The sequence below is a fragment of the Hippocampus bargibanti genome, linkage group LG02 (assembly GCF_051943395.1).
Source record: "Hippocampus bargibanti isolate YZ-2025 linkage group LG02, ASM5194339v1, whole genome shotgun sequence".
Lineage (NCBI taxonomy): Eukaryota > Metazoa > Chordata > Actinopteri > Syngnathiformes > Syngnathidae > Hippocampus > Hippocampus bargibanti.
The window spans coordinates 36,620,293-36,645,211 of record NC_142735.1 but is presented as its reverse complement, the minus strand read 5'-3'; the positions used below and the strand labels follow the sequence as shown (position 1 = coordinate 36,645,211).

General features: G+C 41.3%; 1 protein-coding gene across 4 annotated transcripts in view; it reads left to right on the top strand.

The window, feature by feature from the left end:
- fstl5 (follistatin like 5) overlaps window positions 1-24,919 on the top strand; it is a 76,342-nt gene that overhangs the window by 3,065 nt on the left and 48,358 nt on the right. For all 4 annotated transcript variants that reach the window (XM_088991221.1, XM_088991222.1, XM_088991220.1 and 1 more), the window contains exons 2-4: window positions 5,878-6,025; window positions 11,810-11,840; window positions 18,812-19,060. In XM_088991221.1, coding sequence (XP_088847347.1) covers window positions 5,888-6,025; window positions 11,810-11,840; window positions 18,812-19,060 — 418 coding nt within the window. In that variant the 5' untranslated portion in view covers window positions 5,878-5,887. The remainder of the gene's footprint in view (window positions 1-5,877; window positions 6,026-11,809; window positions 11,841-18,811; window positions 19,061-24,919) is intronic.

Here is a 24,919-nt window from a genome sequence, read left to right as displayed (position 1 = left end):
AGCTAAGAATAATAATACATTTCATTTGTAAGCGCCTTTTAAAACTCTCAAGGTCACTTTACAGTCATAGGATGCGTTTTTATTTTTGTGGGTGAGCAACAATAATACGTAACTCAGATAGAAAGCTAGCTAGCTAATAGCTAATAACAATAAACGTAACTCATATAGCCAGAAAGCTACCTAGCTAATAATAATAACAATAAACGTAACTCATATAGATAGAAAGCTAGATAGCTAATAATAATAAGACGTAACTCATATAGCTAGAAAGCTAGCTAGCTAATAGATGGGTAATAATAATAACAATACATAACTCATATAGATAGAAAGCTAGCTAGCTAATAGATAGCTAATAGATAGCTAATAATAACAATAATATTTAACTCAGATAGAAAGCTAGCTAATAGATAGCTGATAATAACAATAATGTGTAACTCATATAGATAGAAAGCTAGATTGCTAATAATAATAACAATAATATGTAACTCATATAGATAGAAAGCTAGCGAGCTAATAATAATAAGAATAATACATAACTCATATCGTTAGAAAGCTAGCTATCTAGCTCGCTAATAGATTAATAATAATAATAATACATTTCATTTCTAAGCACCTTTCAAAACTCTCAAGGTCACTTTACAGTCACAGGATAAGTTTTTTTTTTTTGTGGGTGAGGAACAGTAATACGTAACTCAAATAGATAGAAAGCTAGCTAGCTAAGAGTTAGCTAATAAACACTAAACCCGGAAGTAACTCAAATAGATAAAAAGCTAGCTAGCTCGCAAAGAGTTCGCTAATAATCACTCAACCTTTGAGGTGCCTAAGCTCTTCCAAAGTGGAACATGCTGGCATTTCATCTTTATCTTCAACTTAAAAGCTGTGCTGATCTCACAGCAGGGCACTTATGGTGGTTTACCAAACTGATTTTTCACAGATAAAAGAAGCGCTTTCAAGCCTACTCGAGTCTTACAAGGTAAAATATCGCTCTATGCGGTGGAGTCTTTGTCTTGTACGCTCATTGGAAGTGATTTGACAAATGATGGACGCAACTTGCGCGTAGGCGTCGGTTGTCCTTTAAGACAAAGTCGGCTTTCACGGCCCCTAAAAAGGGGAAAAATGAGCCCATTGTCAAATTGGATGCAAACCAAAATGGCAAATCTTTTTGTCAAAAACTTTACATTGGATTAGATTAGATGAGCCTTTAGTCTGACCTTCCGTTGACCTCCTTTTGCAAACCCGATTAACGTGCGAAGGCCGCTGAAGGCTTACCCAAAAAAAAAGAACGATCGATAGCGGTTGAAGAGCTCCGTGCTCCATCCCAAATGGAGGCTCCCATCTTTGACAACTCACTTGTGATTTCTTCAACCTCTGCTCGCCATCTTTGACACCCCCCCGCCCCCCCCCCCCCCCAAGGAATCACTGACCCTCATTTGTTGTGTGTGCCCGTCCATCTTGAGCTATTACACACCCGCAATCTTTCTGTGCTAACGGGCTGCAGATAGAGAGAGAGAAAACAAAAAAAACGCCCTCCGTGTATAATAGCTTTGAGCTAGCTAGCGGGGGAATCACATGAGAGCGATGCCATGCGTTCTTGCATGCGTGTATTGGTTTGTTTGAGAGACCCCCTGCTGCCCCCCGGGCCTTCAGCTCCATTTTTTTTCCTCACCTTCTCTGACATCTCAGTTGCCTCATTTTATACCTTTGCTAAATTACTTCAGGGAAAAAGTAAGACCGTGTGTGTGTGTGTGTGTGTGTGTGTGTGTGTGTGTGTGTGTGTGTGTGTGTGTGTGTGTGTGTGTGTGTGTGCGGGTGGGTGGGTAAGACGAAGACAAAGTATTCACACTTATACTGCTTGATTACTTTGGAGCAGCTTCTTCAAACTCAGTCCAAAGCTGTTCAGAATCCAAGTTTCATCCTGAAAGGCCTTCTCTGCTGGCCGAAAAATATCTGAATCATATACTAATGTGATTATATCATTTATCATTATTTATTATGATTTTTTTATTTTTATTTTTATTGTCTTATTTTACTCATTTTATTTATTTACTTTTTTATTTTTTATTGTTTTTTGTTTATTTTTTACACGCACCAGCAACACGCTGGTGCGTGTTGCTGCCGCTGCTCACCCACAGAAAAAAACGATCCTGTGACTATAAAGTGACCTTGAGAGTTTTGAAAGGCGCTTATAAATGAAATGTATTATAATTATCTTTTGTCTCCTGCAAGGCCAAAACACCAATAAAAATGAGTTAAAGTGTCCCAAAACTACTTCAAAATGACCTTGGAGATGCCGAGTTTCAGAAGGTCCCGCCCCCTTGTTCCTGACGTCATTATTGGTCACACACTGCCTTGCTCCAGAATCAAAACAATGGCTACAGAGAGTTCAGATTGGGAGAATATGCTTTCTTGTTACTCATCCAGTTATGAATATGATTCAAATAGTTCTGAAGAGACAAGCATAAATGTTTGCAATCAATGAAAGAAGTCCTTCCGTATCAATTCGAGCCGTTTGGACTCCAATGTAGCGGCCAGAAAATGCACAAGATGGCGCACAAGCTCCTTTGGAAATGGTCTGATTTGTCTGCTGGGAATTTGTGTCAACTAGTATCAAATAGTAGTCTTGGTGCAACACGCAACAATTCACCATGGCTTTATGTATGTGTTTTCCTTCTCATTTCGCCATCAACACGATGTTTTCAGAGCAAACAAAGTACCCAAAATGCATTGTGTGTCACTTTCTCGCTCAGTGACGATAGTTGGTGCTGTTCAATAAGTGTGATGGTCGTTGATGTAGTTGTCTCTTGATATCCGAATGAAGTTGTCGTGCTTTCTCTGCGATAATACCCTCACTCACACTGTCCCGTGCTAGCTGCTTATCGTTAATCCAAATCAACATAAGTTTTTCAACCTCTTCTATTGCCTGAGACCATTGCTTAGACAACACCGAAACACCCTTAGCCACACGTAGCAATGGCTGACTTAGCGTACTGGTACTGGTAAGCTAAGTCACACAAACGCACACCTTGTTGGTGTTTTTCGATGATCTCCTTCTTCTGCTCGACCGTCATTTTCTTTAGTGGTGGGGTCTTTTTCGGTCCCATTGTAGCAAAAGTACTCCACTCGATAACAAACCACGTCTGCACTCAAAAGCGGTGTGGAAAGCCACTGTGATCTCCTTCTGCTGCTCGATTGTAATATTTTTTATTGTCTTCTTAGCCTTAACACTAGTCTGTGGTGGGGTCTTTTTCGTTCCCATAATAGCAAAAGTACTCCACTCGATAACAAACCACATCTGCACTGAAAGAAAGTGGGTGTGGACAGTGGCGCTGTTCGACCGTGTAGTTTGAATGGAGTGATCATTTCAGTTAGCTGAAGAGCTAGCAGCTCATTTTGAGAATCACGCGGCCGTGAGCCAAAGCAAACATTGGAGAGCAATTTCAATCAAATGAGGAAACATTTCGTGGCTTCTAATTGGGGAAGATTGGCAGAGAGCTGAGTGTACTTTGTGGAGAACACAAGAACATAGCACGCTAGCATGTTGGAACACATATTAGTATTGCTAATTAATCTTTCGCTGACATTAGGAGTTAATCCCTTCACATTTCAACAAGATTCATTTGAGCCGCAGCAAGAAAAATTGGCGGGGGTAAAAAAAAGTTTTTGAAAATTCCAACCCTGGAGAAAAGTTTCACTCAATGTGACCTTTAATAAGCATGACAAGAAGCGGATTAAGTTTTTCAGCGGGTGAGCAGCGGCAGCCACACGAGGCAGTGTTCACTCAACCCGGACGTAACTCAAATTGATAGCGAGCTAGCTAGTGAATAGATAGCTAATACCTAGCGAATAAATATCTAATACCTAGAAAATAGAATGCTAATAGCCAGCTAGCTGGCTATATCTATCCAGCTAGCTGGCTATCTATTACCTAGCTGGTTGGCTGGCTATCTATTAGCTAGCTGGCTATCTATTGCCGATCTATTAGCTATCTAGCCGGCTATCTATCAGCTATCTATCAGGCTGGCTAGTTAGCTAATAGATATCTAATAATTATAACAATAATAATACATTTCCTTTATAAGCGCAGTTCAAAATCTCAATGTTACTTTATAGTCACAGAATAAGTTAGATAGCTAGCTAGCTAATAGATAGCTAATAATAATAACAATAATACATTTCCTTTATAAGCGCCTTTCAAAACTCTCAAGGTCACTTTATAGTCAGAGGATAAGTTAGCTAGCTAGCTAGCTAATAGATAGCTATAATAATAATAACAATAATACATTTCTGTTATAAGCGCATTTCAAAACTCTCAATGTCACTTTATCGTCACAGGATTAGCTAGCTAGCTAGCCAGCTAGCTAATAAATAGCTAATAATAATAACAATAAGGCGTGTCCTTTGTAAGTGTAGTTAAAAATCAGCAAAGTTATGAAAGGAAGAGGAAAGGAATGAAAGAAGTAGAAAAACACAATTATGCTGATGAGGTGATACCAGGACGAATTGTCACGTCACTTGAGGCTCGAGGGCTGGGCTCGAGTGACGAAAGGAAAGCGGGGGGTGTGGATCCGAAATACACGGCGAGACAGATACTCGTATACAAAAGTCTTTACTGAGGCACGCATAAAAAAGGACAGCAGGATGAGGTGAGTGAGGGAGATCGGTGACAGCTGATCTGACGGCACGGAAGTCCAGGATGGCTTTCAGAATACTCCGACGGCGCCAGAATGGCGCGATCGGTAGATATAGTCAGAAGGCACAATCAAGGGAATGACAGTCAGCTGTGGGGACCCAGGTGCGTGATGATGGGAGGGGCCGTCTCCCGGGAGCAGCGGAGGAGGTGACAGGAGGGGCGGGGCGCGCCCAGGACGGCGACGAGATGTGACACGAATAGGGCAATCAGAGCCATTTATAGGACATAATCAGTCAGGACAGTAGAAGTAATCAGTGTAGCCTCAGCGAATAGTCCTCTGCTCCCCCGAACCTGAGAGCAGGGACCAATCATCGCAGAGGTCTGGCACCGCCACCCCTGGACAGTCTATGTAGGGCCAAAACTACCAGCAAAAGTTTAGTTCGCTGACGAAACCTCATGGATGAGAAGCGAAACGTCCGACACATTCAAAGAAGTACGGATGACGTCTGAAGAAACCTTTTCATCGATGGATGGACCACTTCTGTACGGCTGAGAACGTACACAGACGCATTTCCAGCAGTCCTTCAAAAAAAACAATATCGGCTTTGCGAAAATGTGCCCTTTTCTTATCAATTTCGTAGATTGCTACGAATTTGACAGACAGCCAACCCCGATGGATTCCAGTTTTTGTTTTCATGTGTAAACATGACATTTATAAGGTCAATCAAAGATAAACTTTGAATGTTTATTGATCACAATGAAAAGGTTTCTTTCTTCTGCCATCATCTGTACTTCTTCCCAACTTTTCGCTCCTCATCCGAAAAGCTTTGTCAGCGAAATAAAGTTGTACAGTCATACCTCGCTTTACGAACCACTTGGCTTGCGAACTTTTCGGCTTACGAACGTTAAATGTATGAACATTTTACCTTGGCAGATGAACTTTTTTCGGGATATACACGGACCTGCCACAACAACAAAATGGCGGCAGGCTTGTTTTGGTCCTCTATTCCCCGCCCCCGGTCTTCGGTTAAAGCCACGTGATTGGTCAAGAACGCAGCAGTGAGGCGAGGTGGTTTAAACATTAAAGAGACAGGCAGACAAAATGGATAGAAAACAGTGACATTTGGACGTGTTTCAACTTTGATACTTCAAAGGCAGAGTGTAGACTGCAAGGTTAAAACATCCCATCAATCCACAGAGATGGGAGGAGATGCTACATGCTAATTCTGTTTTGTGTTTCCTGGCAGGAGTAAACCAATGGCGATGGCCAAACGGTGGTGGGCGGCCGTTTTACTGGCGGCGTTAGCAGCTTTCTACGCAGACGGGAGGCCCGACGATGACGACGACGACGACGGATCGCAGCGTTATCGGACAATATTGAAATTCAGACATAAGGTATCATATTAGTCATCAGAAAAAAAACCTTAAACTCTTCTTTCATCAGAAAAAAAGTTAATTCATAAATTATATTTGCTGTCTATTAATATAATCATATAATAATAATAATGAGCCCATAATATGTACTCATTCAATGTCAGAATCAGAATCAGAATACCTTTATTCGTCCCGCAATGGGGAAATTTGCAGTCCACAGCAGCAATTGAAGAGTGTGGCTATCTAGCTGGCTATGTAGCCAGCTAGTTATTTTCTATCTCTGAGCTATCTAACTATGCTAGCTACTATCTAGTTAGCTATCTATTTGCTATCTCTTAGCTAGCTAGCTGGCCAGCTAGCTAGCTATCTATTTGCTATCTCTTAGCTATCTAACTAGCTAGATGACTATTAGGTTAGCTATTTATTTGCTATCTTCGCTAGTTAGCTGGCTATCTAGCTAGCTATTTGCTATCTCTTAGCTAGCTGGCTAACTAGCTATCTATTCGCTATCTAGCTCTCTTGCTTTCTATCTATTTGAGCTATTCCGGGTTGAGTGAACGCTGGCGCATGTGGCTGCCGCTGCTCACCCACAGAAAAACTTATCCTGTGACTGTAAAGTGACCTTGAGAGTTTTGAAAGGCGCTTATAAATGACAATTATTATTATTATTATTATACGGTTGACGCAAGGCAGTTGGATAGTGGCGAAGCATCATTGCCATTGTTAAAATTCAAGAAAACCCCGAAGCAAAAAGTTGAGACATGAGATGAGATGACATGACATTTTTTCCCTTTTAAACGGCTTCCATTAAAGGACAACCGACACCTCCGCTTGCGTCCATAATTTGTCAAATCACTTCAAATAACTTCTACTGAGCGCCTTTGACACGGCATATAGCTAGATTTTACGTTTGAAGACTGGCGCTGAACATTCCGGAAGTCTTTTTTTTCAAGTTGATGACGATGCCCTATGTGATGTCACGGAGGGAACGCTCCTGACCGAGAAAGCCACACACAATGCATTTTGGGTACTTTTTTTCATCTGAAAACACAGTGTTGATGGCAAAATTAGAAGGAAAACTACATAAATAATGCCATGGTGAATCGTTGTGTGTCGCAGCCAATTGCGCTAACACGCACAAAGAAGGTATACGTTGACACAAATTCCCAGCGGACAAATCAGCCCATTTCTGATGGAGCTTGGGCGCCATCTTGTGCATTTTCTGGGCGCTACATTGGAGTCCAGACGGCTCAAATTGATATGGAAGGACTTCTTTAATTGGTTGCAAACATGTATGCTTTCCTCTTCAGAACTATTTGAATCATATTCGTAACAGGATGAGGAACAAGAAAGCATCTTTTTCCGAAGGCAGTTTGTGAAGGAGTATCCTTGCGTGACGTCACGAACAAGGGGGCGGGACTTTCTGAATATCTCCAGTTTCAAGCTCATTTTTTTGGCAGTTTTGGGACACTTTAAATCATTTTTGTTAGTGTTTTTCATTTGACTAAAAATATCAGCCTACGTGTTTTGGCTATTTTCGATGCTTTAAAACGTTTTTCTGATGTCAGTTAGGAAACAAAATGGTGTCGGTTGTCTTTTTTAAAAAAAAGAGAAAAATCCATGTGGATTTGTCAAACATTTTAGCATGTGAAACATCCCCCAGCGTGTATGTATTGCTTGCACCAGTAAACACAGCAAACATCTGCTTTTATCTCACTGAAGAGCGGCGCCATTGCTTATTGGATACTCCATCAATCAAGGAGAGAAAAAAAATGTGCCTCTTTGACAAGACTGCTGGATCAAATCAAATCAAATCGGAAGCCAAATATTAGCCTTTTTTTTGCAAGAGGATTAAAAGCAGCTAAGAAAAATAGAAAATCAATAGAGAAAATGACGAGTGTTCTTTTTGAGAAAATGTGCCCTTTTTCAAAGCGTTTGCATCACCCAATGTGGATATGTGGCCGTTATGTGGTGCCGATCATCTCAAATCCAGCCTCTCGTTTCCTTCAAATCATTTAGCTTTGGCCACATTTTTACACCAACCCAGAAACAAAATGGAGTCAAAAGGCCACTCGTGTGCGCGCGCGACATGCTAATCCAGATTAACATTGGCCGATTGGGATGGCGATGTGGTGGAAAAGGACGTGTAGCGAGGGACGTGGGGGGGGGGGGGGGGGGGCGCGGATATTCAAAGCCACAAGGGAGCGCAACAAGGCTGAAATGAAAAGGAAATAACAATAATAATAATAGTCATTTTCATTTCTCGGCGCCTTTCAAAACTCTCAAGGTCACTTTACAGTCACAGGTCACAAGTTTTTCTGTGGATGAGCAGCAGTAGCCAATCGCGCCAGCCTTCACTCAACTAGGAATAACTCAAATAGATAGAAAGCTAGCTAGCTAATAGATACAGTAGCACATAGATAGCTAAAGGATAGCTTGCTAGATAGCTAGACAGCTAATAGGTAGCTAATAGATAGCAAGGTAGACTGGTTTATATGTTTTTCTGTGGGTGAGCAGCAGCAGCCACATGCGCCAGATAGCTAATAGATACAGTAGCTCATCGATAGCTAATAGATACAGTAGCTCATAGATAGCTAAAGGATAGCTAGCTAGATAGCTCGACAGCTAATAGTTAGCATATAGATAGCAAATAGATAGCTAGGTAGCTAGCTTGATAGCTAGAGAGCAAATAGCTAGCCAGCTATCTAGCAAATAGAGAATTTATGCTTATATAATGATGTTATTGTTAATTATATACTTCATTTGAACCCATTTGATACTTTGTTTTGATTTTATTTTGATTTTTTTGAAATGAATTTATCTGTGCTCATATAAAAACGCGCCGGGAGAGTGGCTACCTTTACAGCAGCTCATGTATTTTGTTTTTGCTGCTGTGAAATGTACATTTCTCCACTTTGAGACAAATTAAGGCTCATTTATTCTAATCGAATCTACATCCCAGCAAGAAGAATTTATATGAAAAAACACGGGGAAAAAAGACCTGTCATTTCTCAAAACAAAACAAAAAAAAATTGATCTGTCCTCATTTTGATGACTTGCGAAACAGTATCAATACTCATTTTGTCACAAAAAAAACTTTATTTCCGAAATGTAGTGGAACGGACAAAGCATTCTCTTCACGTGAACTCAAAGAACTCTTGGACTTGTGCCGAGGATTTGTTGATGTAACGAGTGGGTTTTTACAAAAACAACAGCCAAAGAGAGAACATGAGAGGAATAAAAATAATAAGAATACATTTGATTTCTAAGCACCTTTCAAAACTCTCAAGGTCACTTTTCAGTCACAGGATTAGTTTTTTTCTGTGGGTGAGCAGCGGCAGCCACACGCGCCTGCATTCACTCAACCCGGAAGTAACTCAAATAGCTAGAAAGCTAGCTAGCTAATAGATAGCTAGATGGCTAATAGCTAGCTAGCTAGATAGCTAAAATGTTTCCTGACTCAAATAGCTAGGTAGCTACCTATATAGCTAATAGATAGCACGTTAGATAGCTAATAGATAGGTAGCTAATACGTTTCCTGACTTAAATAACTAGGTAGCTAGCTATATAGCTTATAGATAGAAAGCTGTATAGATAGCTAATAGCTACCTAGCTGATATATTCATTGACTCAAGTAGCTAGGTAGCTACCTATATAGCTAATAGATAACAAGTTAGCTAGCTAAAAGGCTAATAGATACATAGCTAGCTAGCTAGACAGCTAATATATTTCCTGACTCAAATAGCTAGGTAGCTACCTAAATAGCTAATAGATAGCAAGTTAGCTAGTTAGATGGATAATAGATAGCTAATATGTTTCCTTACTCAAATAGCTAGTTAGCTCGCGAGCCATATAGCTAATAGCTAGCTAGCTAGGTAATATGTTTCTTGATTCAAATAGCTAGGTAGCTAGCAAGGGTTTGGTTGGACGGTGCCGCCTACAGGTGGGAGGCGAGATGCATCGTTGCCTTCCTTGAAGGCCTGGGGGGAAAATCACTGTTGAAACAAACAGAGTATGAATTGTGTGGGTGCGTATCCATTCCTGTGTCATACGCTAATAAGACTCAGGCTAATACCGCCGCTACCTGTCGGGCTCTGCGAAATGTCAACCACCAGCGAGAAGGCAGGAATAGCACAAAGCCACAGGTGGCCATTGCACTAGTCAGCCGGAATTAAGCCCGATACAAGGGAAAGGGAAATGGATTCATTTCACTCTTTGCTGACAAGAAATTGTCAAAAAAAACAAAACCCAGAAAAGTTGCTTTCTATTATTTTTTTAAGAATGTTGGCTACATTGTACATCTCTCTAGCTGGCTAGCTGTGTGGCCGGCTAGCTACAGCTAGCCGTCTATTGGCTATACATCTATTTATCTGGCTAGCTGCAGCTAGCTATCTATTGGCTATACATCTAGCTAGCTAGCTAGCTCTGTGGCTAGCTAGCTATTTAGCTGGCTAGCTGTATATCTTTCTGGTTGGCTGGCTAGCTGGCTATCTATTTCCTATTAGCTAGATAGCTAGCTTTCTATCTATTTGAGATACTTCTGGGTCGAGTGAACGCTAGCGCGTATGGCTGCCACTGCTCACCCGCAGAAAATGTTCATCCTGTGACTGTAAAGTGACCTTGAGAGTTTTGAAAGGCGCTGATGAATGAAAATTATTGTTATTATTATTAATCTTAAAGCAGAGTGTAAAAGCATCTTTTTGGCTAGCTATTTTCAACCCGCGTTCAGGTGTGGCTGTTGATGATTGGCCTGTTGCATAATGCATCTTGTTCTTCATACCGCCAGCCAGCCAGCCTGGAATTTTTCAGTGCAAGAACAAGTATTGCAGAAATATCAAATATTTATGGTCTGTTTCTTCCACATTCACAAATCATGCAGGTGGAGATGTAGCACGCTAGCTTTTTTTCCGCAGAATCTTTTTTTTTTTAAAGCACCATTTCTTCTTTTTCGGAGTCACTTTTGACCCGTAGATTTGATCCATTCCTGCTGAGTTGTTGGTTGATTCTCAGCTTGATGTTCACGCCATGTCAAAGTAAGTCAAAGTCAGCTTTTGTCACGATCTGGTTGGCGACCAACGGGCGGCGCTGTCGGCTCCGCCTGCACCTGCACAGGTGTTGGTCGTTCCAATCAGTGGCAGTTAAAAGGACTCCCGGCATGACCAGTCTGTGTCGGGTCATTGAATGTGTTTTCTTCCCCCTGTCGGGTTTGTTTCATCTTGGCAGATTTTGACTCATGGTTTTCTTTGCTACTTTGTACTTTTCTGTTCGGATGACTTTGATGTTTTAGATTTTGTTCCTACTGACTTTATTTTAATACAATTTGTCAAATACAACCTGCTGCTCCCTCCTGACTGCTTATTGGGGATTCACCACCATCACCACCTCACAAACCGTGACAACTTTATTGTGAAATATGCTAATATGCATGACATACAGCACAGATGTGGCTAAAAAAGACAAACAATTGGCAACAGACAATACATGTCATTTCTGAATGTAAAGTGAGGTCTTGCAGAAAAAAAACCCCAAAACAATAGAGTTCAGGATGATACTACAGCGTGTAGCGTGTACTCAGAGTTCGGGGAGTTTGCTAGCGAATAGCTTGCTATTCGCTAGCGAATAAATACTTACTTAGTAGCGAGCTAAATAGCTACATAGCCAGCTAGATAACAAGATAGCCAACAAATAATATTTTCAAGGCGTCCTGAATGAGGCAACTGAAGACGCATAGCTGATGGATTGCCTACATATGCTCAATAATAATAATAATATCATAATAACTGATATTTTTTCTTTGCTCCGCAGGACGGAATCCCTGAGAGCTTAAAGATGAAAGGTACCTTTTCAATTTGTAAATTGTGAAATCAATGAATGACTTTTAGGGGGGAAAGATAATGATTGTGTTGTGCATCGGTGGAGATAAGCGCGTGTCATCTGATAAGCGACATATGTACACTCTATTATGATATGTAGAAGTTCATAGTGTCCATGCGTTTTGGAGCAGAGTGTGAGCTGTGGAAAACAACCTCATGACGAGACGTCATCTCGCCTGCTGTCACTTTGCTCAACGTCCACTTCTTTATCTTGTGGACGTCTCCATTTTACTGATTCAATGCCTCTACTTAAATAAAAGTCAAATAATAATAACAACACCAATAATAATAATAATAATAGCAATAATATTAAGACTACTACTACTACTATTCAATTCAAAATATGACAGAGCGCCATTCCTGAATTTGTTCGGGTTTTGTTTTTTCATGCTTGGGTGTCGATAAAGCGCTAGCCATGGCCTCTGGCAATGTTTTTCCCTTCCAAAAGGGGCAGCGTTTCCCTTTTTCCATGTTAGCGCTTTGTTCCAGCTTCAGCTATTGTTAAAGCACTATATAAACCAATATTGTATTGTATTTTGGATAGCCGCTCTCATTTCAAGCTCATATAACTCCAGATCCATATCATTTAGGAATTAACTCTTTTTTTTCTGATGAAAGAAGAGAGTCTAAGGTGTCTCAATCCTGAAAGTTTATGTAGTCGTAAAACTCAATATTCTGTGGGTGTGCATGTATTCATCCAGAGTTCATCAAAGGCAGACACTCCGGAGTTCATTTACTTTCTTAAGAGGAGTTTTTTGTTTGCTCATTTCATCATCAACAATTTTAACTTATTTTTATATTAATAATAATATTACATATCATTTAGCGGCAGCCACACGCGCCAGCGTTCACTCAACCTGGAATAACTCAAATAGATAGCAAGCTAAATAGCTAGCTAAAAGCTAGCCAATGGATAGCTAGCGAGCTAGACAGCTAATCGATAGCTAATAGATTGCCAGATAACTAATATATAGCAAATAGGGGGTAACTAGGTAGCCAGTTAGATAGCTAATAATAATAATAATAATAATAATAATAATAATAATAATAATAGCAATAATAATAATACATTTTAGAGGTGAGAGTGTAGCTGGGAGGACACAACTTTTTCTAGGAATGATCAGCCTTTCCTCAACGGTCTGCTTAAATAGTCCTTAAAAGACAACCGACGCCTCTGGACAAGTTGTGTCCATAATTTGTAAAATGACTTCAAATGACTTATGCTTTCCTCTTCAGAACTATTTGAATCATATTCATAACTGGATGACTAACAAGAAAGCATCTTCTCCCAATCTGAAGCCATTGTTTAGATTCTCCAGCAAGGCAAGACGTCTTGGTGTGACGTCACGAACAAGGGGGCGGGACCTTCTGAAACTGGCCACTTCCGGGTTAATTTTTTTTGCAGATTTTGGACACTTGAAGTCATTTTTATTTGTGTTTTGCATTTGACTAAAAATATCATCCTGCGTGTTTTGGCTACTTTAGATGCTCTAAAACGTTTTTCTGATGTCAGTTAGGAAACGAAAGAGTGAGTGGTGTCGATTGTCCTTTGAAATAGTCCTTAAAGGTGTCAAAACGTGGCCAAGTGCCGAGTAAAAATCTACCGTCAGATGGGTTGTGGACAAGGTCCAGGCAGTAATTCCGAAGTCTGTATTAGCATAACACGCCCAGAGGGAAGGTCTGATCGACTGCGACCTGTTTTCGACATCTCGTTTGCTGCCACAACGTTGACGAGGACAAGGATGAAGTCATACATAATTCAGAGTTCAACCTCACGCTCTCGCCGCCGCCGCCGCCTTCTGATGATTACACAAGTGAGGTCAATTGAGCCTTAATACCTCCTTGTTACCAACTGCGTTGCCTTTCTCAACTGGGATTTCACAGCAAAATCAGTCGATAAAGTTCAAGCCAACAACAAGCAAAATATCCAAACCAAGACCAAAGATCTTCCCCCTTTGTGTTAAAGGACAACCAAAGTCACTTTTTTGTTTCTTAACTGACATCAGAAAAACGTTTGATAGCATCTTAAATACCCAAAACACGCAGGCTGATCTTTTTAGTCAAATGCAAAACACCAATAAAATGACTTCAAGTGTCCAAAATCTGCAAAAAAAATTAACCCGGAAGTGGCCAGTTTCAGAAGGTCCCGCCCCCTTGTTCGTGACGTCACGCCAAGACGTCTTGCCTTGCTGGAGAATCAAAACAATGGCTTCAAATTGGGAGAAGATGCTTTCTTGTTACACATCCAGTTATGAATAGGATTGAAATAGTTCTGAAGAGGAAAGCATACATGTTTGCAATCCATTAAAGAATTTATTCCGTGGCATTTTGAGACAATATGGGCGGAAAATGTAGCACTAAAAAAGAGGCAGAAAATGGCGACCTCCTGTGGCCACCTCCGTTTCCACAGGCTGATAAATTCCTTATATGACTCTTGGATGCCCTCTTCTGGCCTTCTGGCGGCTTTTGGGTGCAACGCAGTTTTCAGACCAAACACATACAGCAAAATACATTGACGTGATGGAAGGACTGCTACAATGTGTGATTTTTTTTCGGTTAGGGGCGTTCCTTTAGTGACGTCACGTACAAACTGGTCACCAACTCAAAAACAAGACTTCTTGAATATTCAGAGCAAGTCTTAAAAGGTAAAATAGAGCTATATGCGGTGGAATCTTATTCAAATACGCTCAGTAAAAGTCATTTGAAGCCATTTTACAAATTATGGACGCAACTTGTCCGGAGACGTCGGTTGTCCTTTAAAATCAGACAGACGATGACATCGCAGGGGGCCATGTTGGTGAGCAGTTGTCGGACAGATGGTTGGACGACTGGACGGACAGAGAGCCAAGCTAAATATTGCCTTGAAAACCATGAGTCAGGCTTTGGTGACGAGTTTTCAGCGCGGGAACTCCCAATTAGGAGGCAACGCTGGCAAGCGCTTGTCATTTTTTTTTGTCCACGTTGCTCTTTTGTGCGGCAAAAAAGGCCATTTGCTCGACCAAAACGGCGACCCATCTCGCTTCATTTTAATCGCATACTTGCTGTACCACATAAAAGCCTCAAGGGGGGAATATAAATTGATTGTGTTAGCTCCTCGTATAAAATGATGCTGATTTCAATGCAACCTGATGTTTTTTTTTTCATAATTCGTGATAATAATCATAATAATAATCGTACATTTGATTTCTAAGCACCTTTCAAAACTCTCAAGGTCACTTTAAAGTCACAGGATCATTTTTTCTAACTCAAATAGACAGAAAGCTAGCTATCTGTCGAATAGATCGCTAATAGCTAGCCAGCGAATCGATAGCTAATCTCGCTAGATCGCTAATAGCTAGCGATCTAGCAGCGGCAGCCACACGCGTCAGCATTCACACAATAACTCAAATAGACAGAGAGCTAGCTCGCTATCGAATAGATCGCTAATAGCTAGGTAGCGAATCGACAGCTAATAGCTAATAGATAGCTACTGTAGCTAGATCGCTAATAGCTCGTGATCTAGCTGGCTCTCTAGCTGGCTACCTCGCCGGCTGGCCTTTAGCCAGGCGTGAACGGCGTCAATGGAGATCGCGCTGAGTGAATGGGGAAACGTTTGCCACCGTGATGGAGTCGCAGGAGACAATCGATGTGACTAAAATGTCCAAAGACGCGTGCGTCCTAATAGCTTTTTGAACGTAGCCTCCAGAAGATCTTGTTTACTGGCCTTGTCGACCCGCTCGCTCGCTCGCTCGCGCCTTTCTCGTCCGTCAACTTCTCTACCAGTCGTAATTGTTTCATTTGGATGCTTGCATGGCGTCATTGAAGCCGATTTTTCCTCTTTTCTTCTAATCGTATGCCTGCAGATTTGCTTATGCAGTGATACTTTGCTTTACGAAGCCCTCGGCTTACGAACTTTTCGCTTTACGAAACCTTCCATTTAGGAAAATTTGACCTTGGCATACAAACTATTTTTCGGGATACACATGGAGCTGCCACAGCGAGTGATGTGTCGTTCGCGAACTAGCCCGTTCTACGAACAAGAAATTGGCAGCCGATTGTTTTGGTCCTCTCGTCCCCGCCCCCAGTCTTCCCGTTAAAGCAACGTGATTGGTCAAGAACGCAGCAGTGAGGGGAGGTGGTTTAAACATTAAAGAGACCGGCAGACGACAGAGTGAGAAAATGGATAGAAAACAGTGACAGTTGGACTTTATTGATAGTTCAAAGGCAGAGTGTAGACTGCAAGGTTAAAATATCCCATCAATCTCTCTTTACCTCTCTCTACCTCTATCTTTCGCTCTCTCTTTATCTATCTTTCTTTCTCTCTCTTTACCTCTCTCTCTTTATTTATCTTTTTTTCGATCTCTCTTTCTCTTGCTCTCTGTATCTCTCTCTACATCTCTCTCTTTCTCTCTCTACCTCTCTTTGTCTTTCTCTCTCTCTATCTCTCTCTCTTTGAAACTCTCTCTACCTCTCTTTCTCTCTCTCTCTATTTATCTCTATTTCTCTCTCTGTTTTTCTCTCTCTACCTCTCTATCTCTCCCTCTCTCTCTCTCTCTCTCTCTCTCTCTCTCTCTCTCTTTCTCACTCTACCACTCTCTCTCTTTCTCTTTCTTTCACTCTCTCTTCTCCCTTTCTGTCTGTCTCTCTCTCTCCTAGTGAGTGTGTATGTGTGTATTCAAATAAAGCAACTTATTTGCAAAGCCAACACAACCGATTGTTGCCTTCTGAAGTAAAGAAAACCTCCTCACACGCAACCCAATGGCTAGTCGATATAAAAAACAAACTACATAAATAAATAAAATAGTTGCTCAGTGAGGTGGAAGTACGTCATCAATGTTTGAAAGGCGAGCGAGTCGTTCCTGCGAAGGGATGAAGAAAACTCTTAAGCCTCAAATAGCTTCTCATAAAATCTTCACAACTTGTTTGCTGCCAGCGGGAGCTCAAGCGTTGTCGCTAGCGCAGCAATTAGCAAAGAGAGAGACGTTTATTTGCTTAGCATTTCTCGTCTCCACTTAACGTTGAAAATGTCTTTGTCAGCGCGGTGGTGTCCATGCTGCTTCCATGACAGCAGGGGAGCAAAAGAAAAGGAAGAAGAAGCCACGGCCGTTGGCGTCTCTAATGAAATGCGTGCATATATTAGCACGTTTTTGCTTGACAGCAGGTGCGCTAAAAATATACCCGCAGCGAATACCACTAAAAGTGTCCTTGTCGTACTCTCGGGTTTCTTATGCATGTTCCAATCAAGTTATGACCGTGAACAAGCAATCAATGCCAGATATATAACATACGTATATATTCACCCAGCGATGCTTTACCGATACAACTGTTTCAAACTACAGTGATACCTCAGTTTATGAACTTAATTGGTTTTGTAAGGCGACAAGTGTGTATTCCAAACATTAATGTGTCATGGGAAACCATTAAAATGAGAATAATCCCTTCCCAGGTCACCATAAAACATCATTTTCTACTAAATAAGCCTTAAAACTAGACAAAATATACCTTATTTTATGTATAATAAATGTGACATTGTATTATAAGTAAAAAAAAAATATCACAAATCACCAGTGTGGATTTTCAAGACAAACATTTGTCGAAATCTTGGGAGATCATTGAGGCCAAGCTCTCACTTTCAATGCAATAAAGAATAAACATTTATAGTACATCGATACTTCAGCTTTCAAACTTAATTGGTTACCAGAAAGTCTGTGTTTGGCAAAAAAAAGTTCATCTTCCAAACATTTATTTTCCCATTGGAAACCATTAAAAGGAGAATAATCCGTTCCCAGGTCACCATAAAACATCATTTTCTACAAAATAAGCTTTAAAAGTACACAAAATATAGCTTATTTTATGTATAATAAATGAGCTATTGTATTGTAATTGTTCAATAAACATCTTTTTCCCTGATGTCCTTTGACAAACAGACGCTCATACAAAGCATCCCGGTGACAAATGAGGGCGCCCTTCAACGACCCCGCCGGTGGCCCGGTCGGGTGGCTTGCCCTCCCTCTCCTACCGCGTGGTGCAAATTTGCGGAATAATCATTATGCCGGAGAGCCGGCGGGAATTAATAAAGCTGCAAATTGACTGTCTCCATTCAGGTCGTAGCGCGCTTGCCTGTGTCACTGTGGAACTTTGTAATGGCTTTGTTTACACCAAGATGTTCTCCTTTGGAATTGAGGCTATTTATCTAGCTAGCTATCTATTTGCTATCTAAGAGCTATCTATCTATCTCTCTCACTGGTTATGTAGCTACCTATCTATTTGCTATATATTACAATAATAATAAAAAAGATAATAATAATAATAATTCATTTCATTTCTAAGCACCATTCAAAACTCTCAAGGTTACTGCCTGGACTTTGTCCACAACCAATCTGACGGGAGCTTTTTACTCTTTACTTGGGCACGTTTTGACACCTTTAAGGACTATTTAAAATGTAAATGTATTATTACAGTAAAGTCTCGTTATTATTATTTATAGCATCGATATATCCGTTGAAGTGCGTGCAAAAATAGGATATAACTATCGATATATCCATATCCAAAATCCTTTACTGATTATTAAAGTTGTTATCCTCCCAGCTACACTCTCACCTCCTTCAATATTTGATCTTGACTCCTGGTTTTAGCTCCTTCAACTTATGATCTTGACTCCTGGTTTTAGCTCCTTCAACTTATGATCTTGACTCTAGGTCTTAGCTCCTTCAACTTTTGATCTTGACTCCTGGTCTTAGCTCCTTCAAGTTTTAATCCTGACTTATGCTGATGGTACACCACACAAAGCTAGCTCTATTTTGAGCTATCCCCATCAAAGTCTTGGTTGTTACTTAGTCTTGACCCCTTAAAGGTACATTCACCATGGATGACCGTCTTTTACTGAACAACAACCTGATGCTTTCTGATATCGCAGAAGTCGACGGTTAACTGTTGCATCCCTTTGCGTTTCTAGGTTTGATGGGCCATCACGGCGACCCGCATCCATGCGAGACCAAGTACTGCGGTCCGGGCCGCCGCTGTACCGTCAGTTCGCAGACGGGCCAAGGGGAATGTACCTGCTTGGATGGCTGCAAACCTCACAACAAACCCGTGTGCGGCTCCGATGGGAAACTTTACGCCAACCATTGCCAACTGCACCGTGCTTCCTGTTCGGAACATCGCAAGATTACCATCGTTCACGGCGAAGAGTGTCTCTATAAAGGTAGGAGCTCATGTGACCTTTTAGTGAAGCATGCTGGGATTTTGTGGATACTGTCTTTTGCGGAGTCTGATGAGGATCCAATGTCGCGTTTCCTTTTCCACTGGATTATAGAGACATTTTCACTCCTGCTTGTGAAATATACCAATGAGGTGCTTGAGAATTGTCCAGACAGTTACATACCGAAAAGTCCTTGCTAAGCTCGACAACCAATGAGTTTGAACCTCCAGCTATGAACTCGTTGAACAGAACATGAGTTTTTTTTTTTTTTTTTGGGGGGGGGGGAATCTGACCCCCAATTTTGAGAGCACACCTGAGGTCATGCAATTAAAAATGTGACTCAATTTTGAGGTGACATTTTCAAAGTCAAATGCAATGAAATTGTATGTTTTCAACTAACGTGCCATCACCACATGTTAGTCTGAATCTGTTTTGCTGGGTTTTAGTGTCTATTGTTCAAAGGTAATACTTTAAAGGACAACCGACACCATTTTTTTTTTTGTTTCCTAACTGACATCGGAAAAACGTTTTATAGCATCTAAAATACCCAAAACATGAAGGTGTTTGTCCCAAAACTCCTTCAAAATGACCTTGGAGATGGGGAGTTTCAGAAGGTCCCGCCCCCTTATTCGTGATGTCACGCCAGGACGTCTTGCCTTGCTCCAGAATCAAAACAATGGCTTCAGATTGGGAGAAGATGCTTTCTTGTGACTCATCCAGCTATGAATATGATTCAAATAGTTCTGAAGTGGAAAGCATAAATGTTAACACGGATCAACACAAAGTTTTCAGACCGAAACAAAGTACCCAAAATGCATTGTGTGTCGCTTTCTCGGTCAGGGGCGTTTACCAAGTACTAAATTCCGCCCAAGGCCAAATCTCCTACATGAAGATGAACATTTTACAGGCTGTGTCTGTTCACCTCAGATTGACCCCAGATTTTCTGTGCTTCCATTGTGGCCCTTGTGTTCGCCCAACTACATTCGTACAACAGCATGGTACTTCTATATGACAACTTTGCTTTGCTTTGGACACAACAAATGATCGACAGCCACATATCAGTTGTTAGCTTCGCCCGTCGTCTGTTTAGCAGCATCCCAATCATCATTACTGCCTCCGCCCTCTCTCATCTTTGGTCCAATCCTGGCATGCAGATAGCGAAAAGTGCCGACTGTGAGCCTTTTCTGACTTATGGACTGAATAAAACGTCAATGCTCCAGTAAAGTTGATGATGTGATTTCACACGCCGGTCAAAGATCATTTTTATGCTGAAACAACACATTGCGGGATGACGTCTCACTGCGGTGAAAGTAGGAAAAAAGATGAGACCTTGCACTTGTAACGTTAGATGGTAAGTCTTTCGATATGAGCCGCCGTTTAATGGAACAAAACGGATGTCAAAATCAATCCAGAAAATGAAGCGATGCTCACAGAGATGAAAACATTCTAAAGGCTAATGTTTCCCATATCTTAGTAGCGGAGATAGCATCTAGCTCACTTTAAAAGAATAATGGTCGTACGTGTGTGTGTAGGATCGTTAAAACCACATGAATTGTGTTATCCCTCTGTCTCTAATAATAATAATAATAATAATAATAATAATAATAATAATAATAATACATTTCATTTCTAAGCACCTTTCAAAAGTTATTTTCGGTGGGTGAGCAGCATTCACTCAACCCGGGAGTAACTCAAATAGATAGCAAGCTAGCTAGCGAATAGATAGCTAATAGCTAGCGAATCGATAGCTAATAGCTAGTGAATAGATATCTAATAGCTCACCAATAGGTAGCTAATGAAACGCAGCTAGCAGGGGACAGTGTGAGTGAGGGTATTATCGCCGAGAAAGCACGGCAACTTTACTCGGATATCATCGAGAGGCAACGACATCAACGGCCGTCACAAAGGTAAATAAAACGACTTGATGATACAGTACAGTTTATTTCTTTTATTACAACAAAATAGCACATTTATTATACATAAAATAAGGTATCGTTTTGTGTAGTTTTAAGGCTTATTTAGTAGAAAATGATGTTTTATGGGGACTTGGGAACGGATTATTCTCATTTTAATAATTTCCTATGGGAAATTAATGTTTGGGATACACACTTTTCAGCTTACACACACTTTCTGGGAATCGATTAAGTTCATAAGCCAAGGTATCATTGTCAAATGTGTGCTGGATATGTCCTCCATTTTGCCTCAATCTAAGTATAAGTGAAGTATCTGTGATATGTATTTTCATCTGGGAAATATGGCTCATTGCATTCATTTCATGGGGTGTTTGTTCCAAGGCCAAGTCCCGAGGGACTTCGCATGCTGGCTTTTTCCAGGAGTGCCGCTCGTAAATAAATGACTCTTGCCGTCCTGTCGCTTGCCAAGTGGGAGGGCGACGTGGCCGAGCTGCCTGCCTGCCTGCCAATACGGCAGATGACTCCATACATCAGGCAACATTTCCATTTCTGACCGCTCATCCGAAAAGACCAATCAATGGGCTTTTCTGGAGGACAATCTTTTACCGTCCTGTTGACCTGGATACAGAGTCCAACCAGTGATACCTTTGCTTACAAACTTCATTGGTTCCCAGACGGAGTGTGGAAGGCGAAACGTGTGTATCCCAAAAATTAATTTCCCATAGGAAACCATTAAAATGAGAATAATCCGTTTCCAGGTTCCCATAAAACATCATTTTCTACCAAATAAGCCTTAAAAGTACACAAAACATACCAGATTTTATGTATAATAAATGTGCTATGGTATTATAATTAAAGAAATAAACGGTCCTGTTAATAAAGTGGTTTTATTGACCTTTGTGAAGGTCGTTGATGGCTTGATGGAATGGAGTGGCCGCTTTCATCAGCATTAAACACTTGATGAGGAACGTAGCCTTCTTCTTTCACCATCTTGAGGAATGATCCCTTGGAGGTGCTTTCTCTGCTATCATTTTACCTAGTTCCTCATCAATTGTGTTCTGTTTAGCTGGGTTGATAGCTTTTTGCATCAAGTGTACAGATGGCTTCTGCGGGTTATTTGTGGAGCCTGATTGATGGGAAATTTTGAAAAAATCTACTTCCGGGTCGAGTGTACGCTGGCGCGCTTTTGCTGCCGCTGCTTGCCCGCGAGTGTTTTAGCCTCTTTTTAGCAATCAGCTATTTTATTATTGAACATTTTAGTTCTGGTTTTATTGTTCTGTGCTTTGTTTTTATTGTAAAGTGTCCTTGGGTGTTCTGAAAGGCGCTTGTAATTAAATGTATTATTATTATTATTATTATTATTATTATTATTATTTTCACCTTGCAGTCTACACTCTACCAAAGTGGAAACGACTGGGGGCGGATAATAGAGGATAAAAATGAGTTGCCTGCCATTTTCCCGTTAGAACGGGCTAGTTCGCGAACGACACATCACTCATTGTGGCGCTCCGTGTGTATCCCGAAAAATTGTTTGAATGCCAAGGTAACGTGTTCATAAATTTAACGTTCATATACCGAAAAGTTCGTAAGCCAAGGGGGTTCGTAAACCGAGGTCTCACTGTATCCATCAAGCTATCCGTCTTTCTGTGAGATTCGCCTTCCTTGCCGCACAGAATTAGACCGGTGACTTGAGCTAGGTCGTGGTATCTGTTCGACTTTTCGTCTTTCCTTTTGGATGGCACTCTCGGGCGCACTGACGTGATGGATCCAATTAAGATTGCGCAGTCACACAAGCATTGAAAAGTTGTACCCCTGTGTAGTCGTTACCGTTAATGAAAAGGACTGAAATACAAATTTGAACTGAAACCGCATCTTACGTAAATCATCGTCGCTACAATTAGAGTGAAAAATGTTCTTTGGTGCAGTCGCTGGAAATTAAAAATATATCGCAGCAACCTGGGTGGATTTAAAATGTACTAAAAGAAGCTATTTTCATAAAAAAAGCACAATACTTCCCTTAACCACCATGGTGGGGTGAGGTTCAATTTGGATCGTTTGTACAATAGACTGCTTAGGCAACATAGGCTTACTTATGCTGATGAGGTGATACCAGGGCAAATTGGGCAATCAGGCCAGTCGTCAGTCAGACCAATAGAAGCGATCAGTGGAGCCGCAGGGATTAGTCCTAGCTAGCTATCTGTCTAGCTACCTATCTAGCTAGCTATCCAGGTAGCTATCTATCTAGCTAGCTGACTAACTTGATATATCTAGCTAGCTATCGAGCTAGATAGCTATCAGCTACCTCAACGTCCAAACTTCCATCAAGTTCCGCCTATTGTGCCTTTATCGATGTTATTATGCTGAGTGGACTTTGAATGTGGTCTCCGTGGCGATTTATGCCTGGGAACTTTTAATGCGCTCTAATGATAATTTAATGAAAGGTCACATTTGAGTGCCCGAGTGTGGTTTAATCACACGGGAAAGAAAGTCCCGATGGGGAAGGTTGCGATGGGGACGGACGGCGCTGTCGAGCGGACTATTCATAGCTTTGATATGAGCAAAAAGGGCCCACGCTACGCTAACCAAACCGGCGCTCTCTTTCTTTTCCTCCTCCTCAAGTGTGCGGCAGCAAAGAGGCGAGTGACGACACGCTAAAGCGTTTTTTAAAACCTCATACATCTAAACAAACAGCCACAAGACGTCGTCTGAAAGATTAAACACACAGCGGCGCGTCACGCGAACTGCCCCTCGCGCCGACGCTGTGAATAAATAAAACAAATATTGAAGTCACCTTAGCTTACGAACGCTTTAGCTAACAAACTTTTCGCCTTACGAACATTACAGCGCCCCCCCCCCCCCCCCCCCCCCCCCCGATACTCCCACGGCATGCTGGGATTGATGATGTCATCAGACTTGTAATTATGATGTCACTCTGTCTACGTCCACCGGCCAGTCAACATAAAGCTTTTTTTGACATGTATTTTTTATTAGCGATGAAGAAATTAGCCACATGTAGCATTTTAACGTAGTTAACATGTTTTGCTGAGAATACTGATGGAGATTCGGGGCCCCATTTACTTGGCTATCTGTTAGCTATCTATCCAGCTAGCTATCTGTGAGGTAGCCGGCTAGTTGGCTAGCTCTCCAGCTGGCTAGTTATCTATTAGCTGGTTAGCTGGCTATCTATTAGCTATCTATTGGCTAGCTTGCTGGCTGGCTATCTATTAGCTATATATTGGCTAGCTTGCTGGCTGGCTATCTATTAGCTATCTAATAGCTAGTTAGCTAGCTTTTTATTTATTTATTTGAGTTATTCCGGGGTGAGTGAACGCTGGCGTGTATGGCAGCCTTTGCTCACCCACAGAAAAACTGATCCAGTGACTGTAAAGTGACCTTGAGATTTTTCTTCTTCTTATTATTATTATTTAAAAAAGCAACTGCTTCATAGACATTGATTTTAATGCTCCAGGGCCTGCAGAACTGATTGTGAAGGCGCCCAGTTTGTTTTGACTATTTGAGATGCTATAACACGTTTTTCTGATGTCAGTTCGAATGGTGTCGGTTGTCCTTTAAGGTGTGTCTGAATGCTGCGTGTCTGCATCATCTGGAGCACATGCAATACATCCAAAAACAACATTGATGAAGTCCAGTAATTAGGATGTTCCCATAAACATGGCGCTTCAAACTCCCCCGGGTAGCACCAACAAGAACGTAAACAACAAGAAGCCTCAGGAGAGCCTCTGCCGTAACAAGGCGTCTGGTTGTCCTCGTGGACATGGGATGTGTGTGTGTTTTTGTGTGTGTGTGTGTGTGTGTGCGCTGTGTGTGTGCTGTGCGTGTGTGTTCTTGCTCTCCTTTAATGACTTGTTGGCATTTGATAGTTAATTATGAGGTCATCCGGTTAGGTGTTGTCTCCCATGTGAGAATGATTGCACTGGTAGGTTTGAGG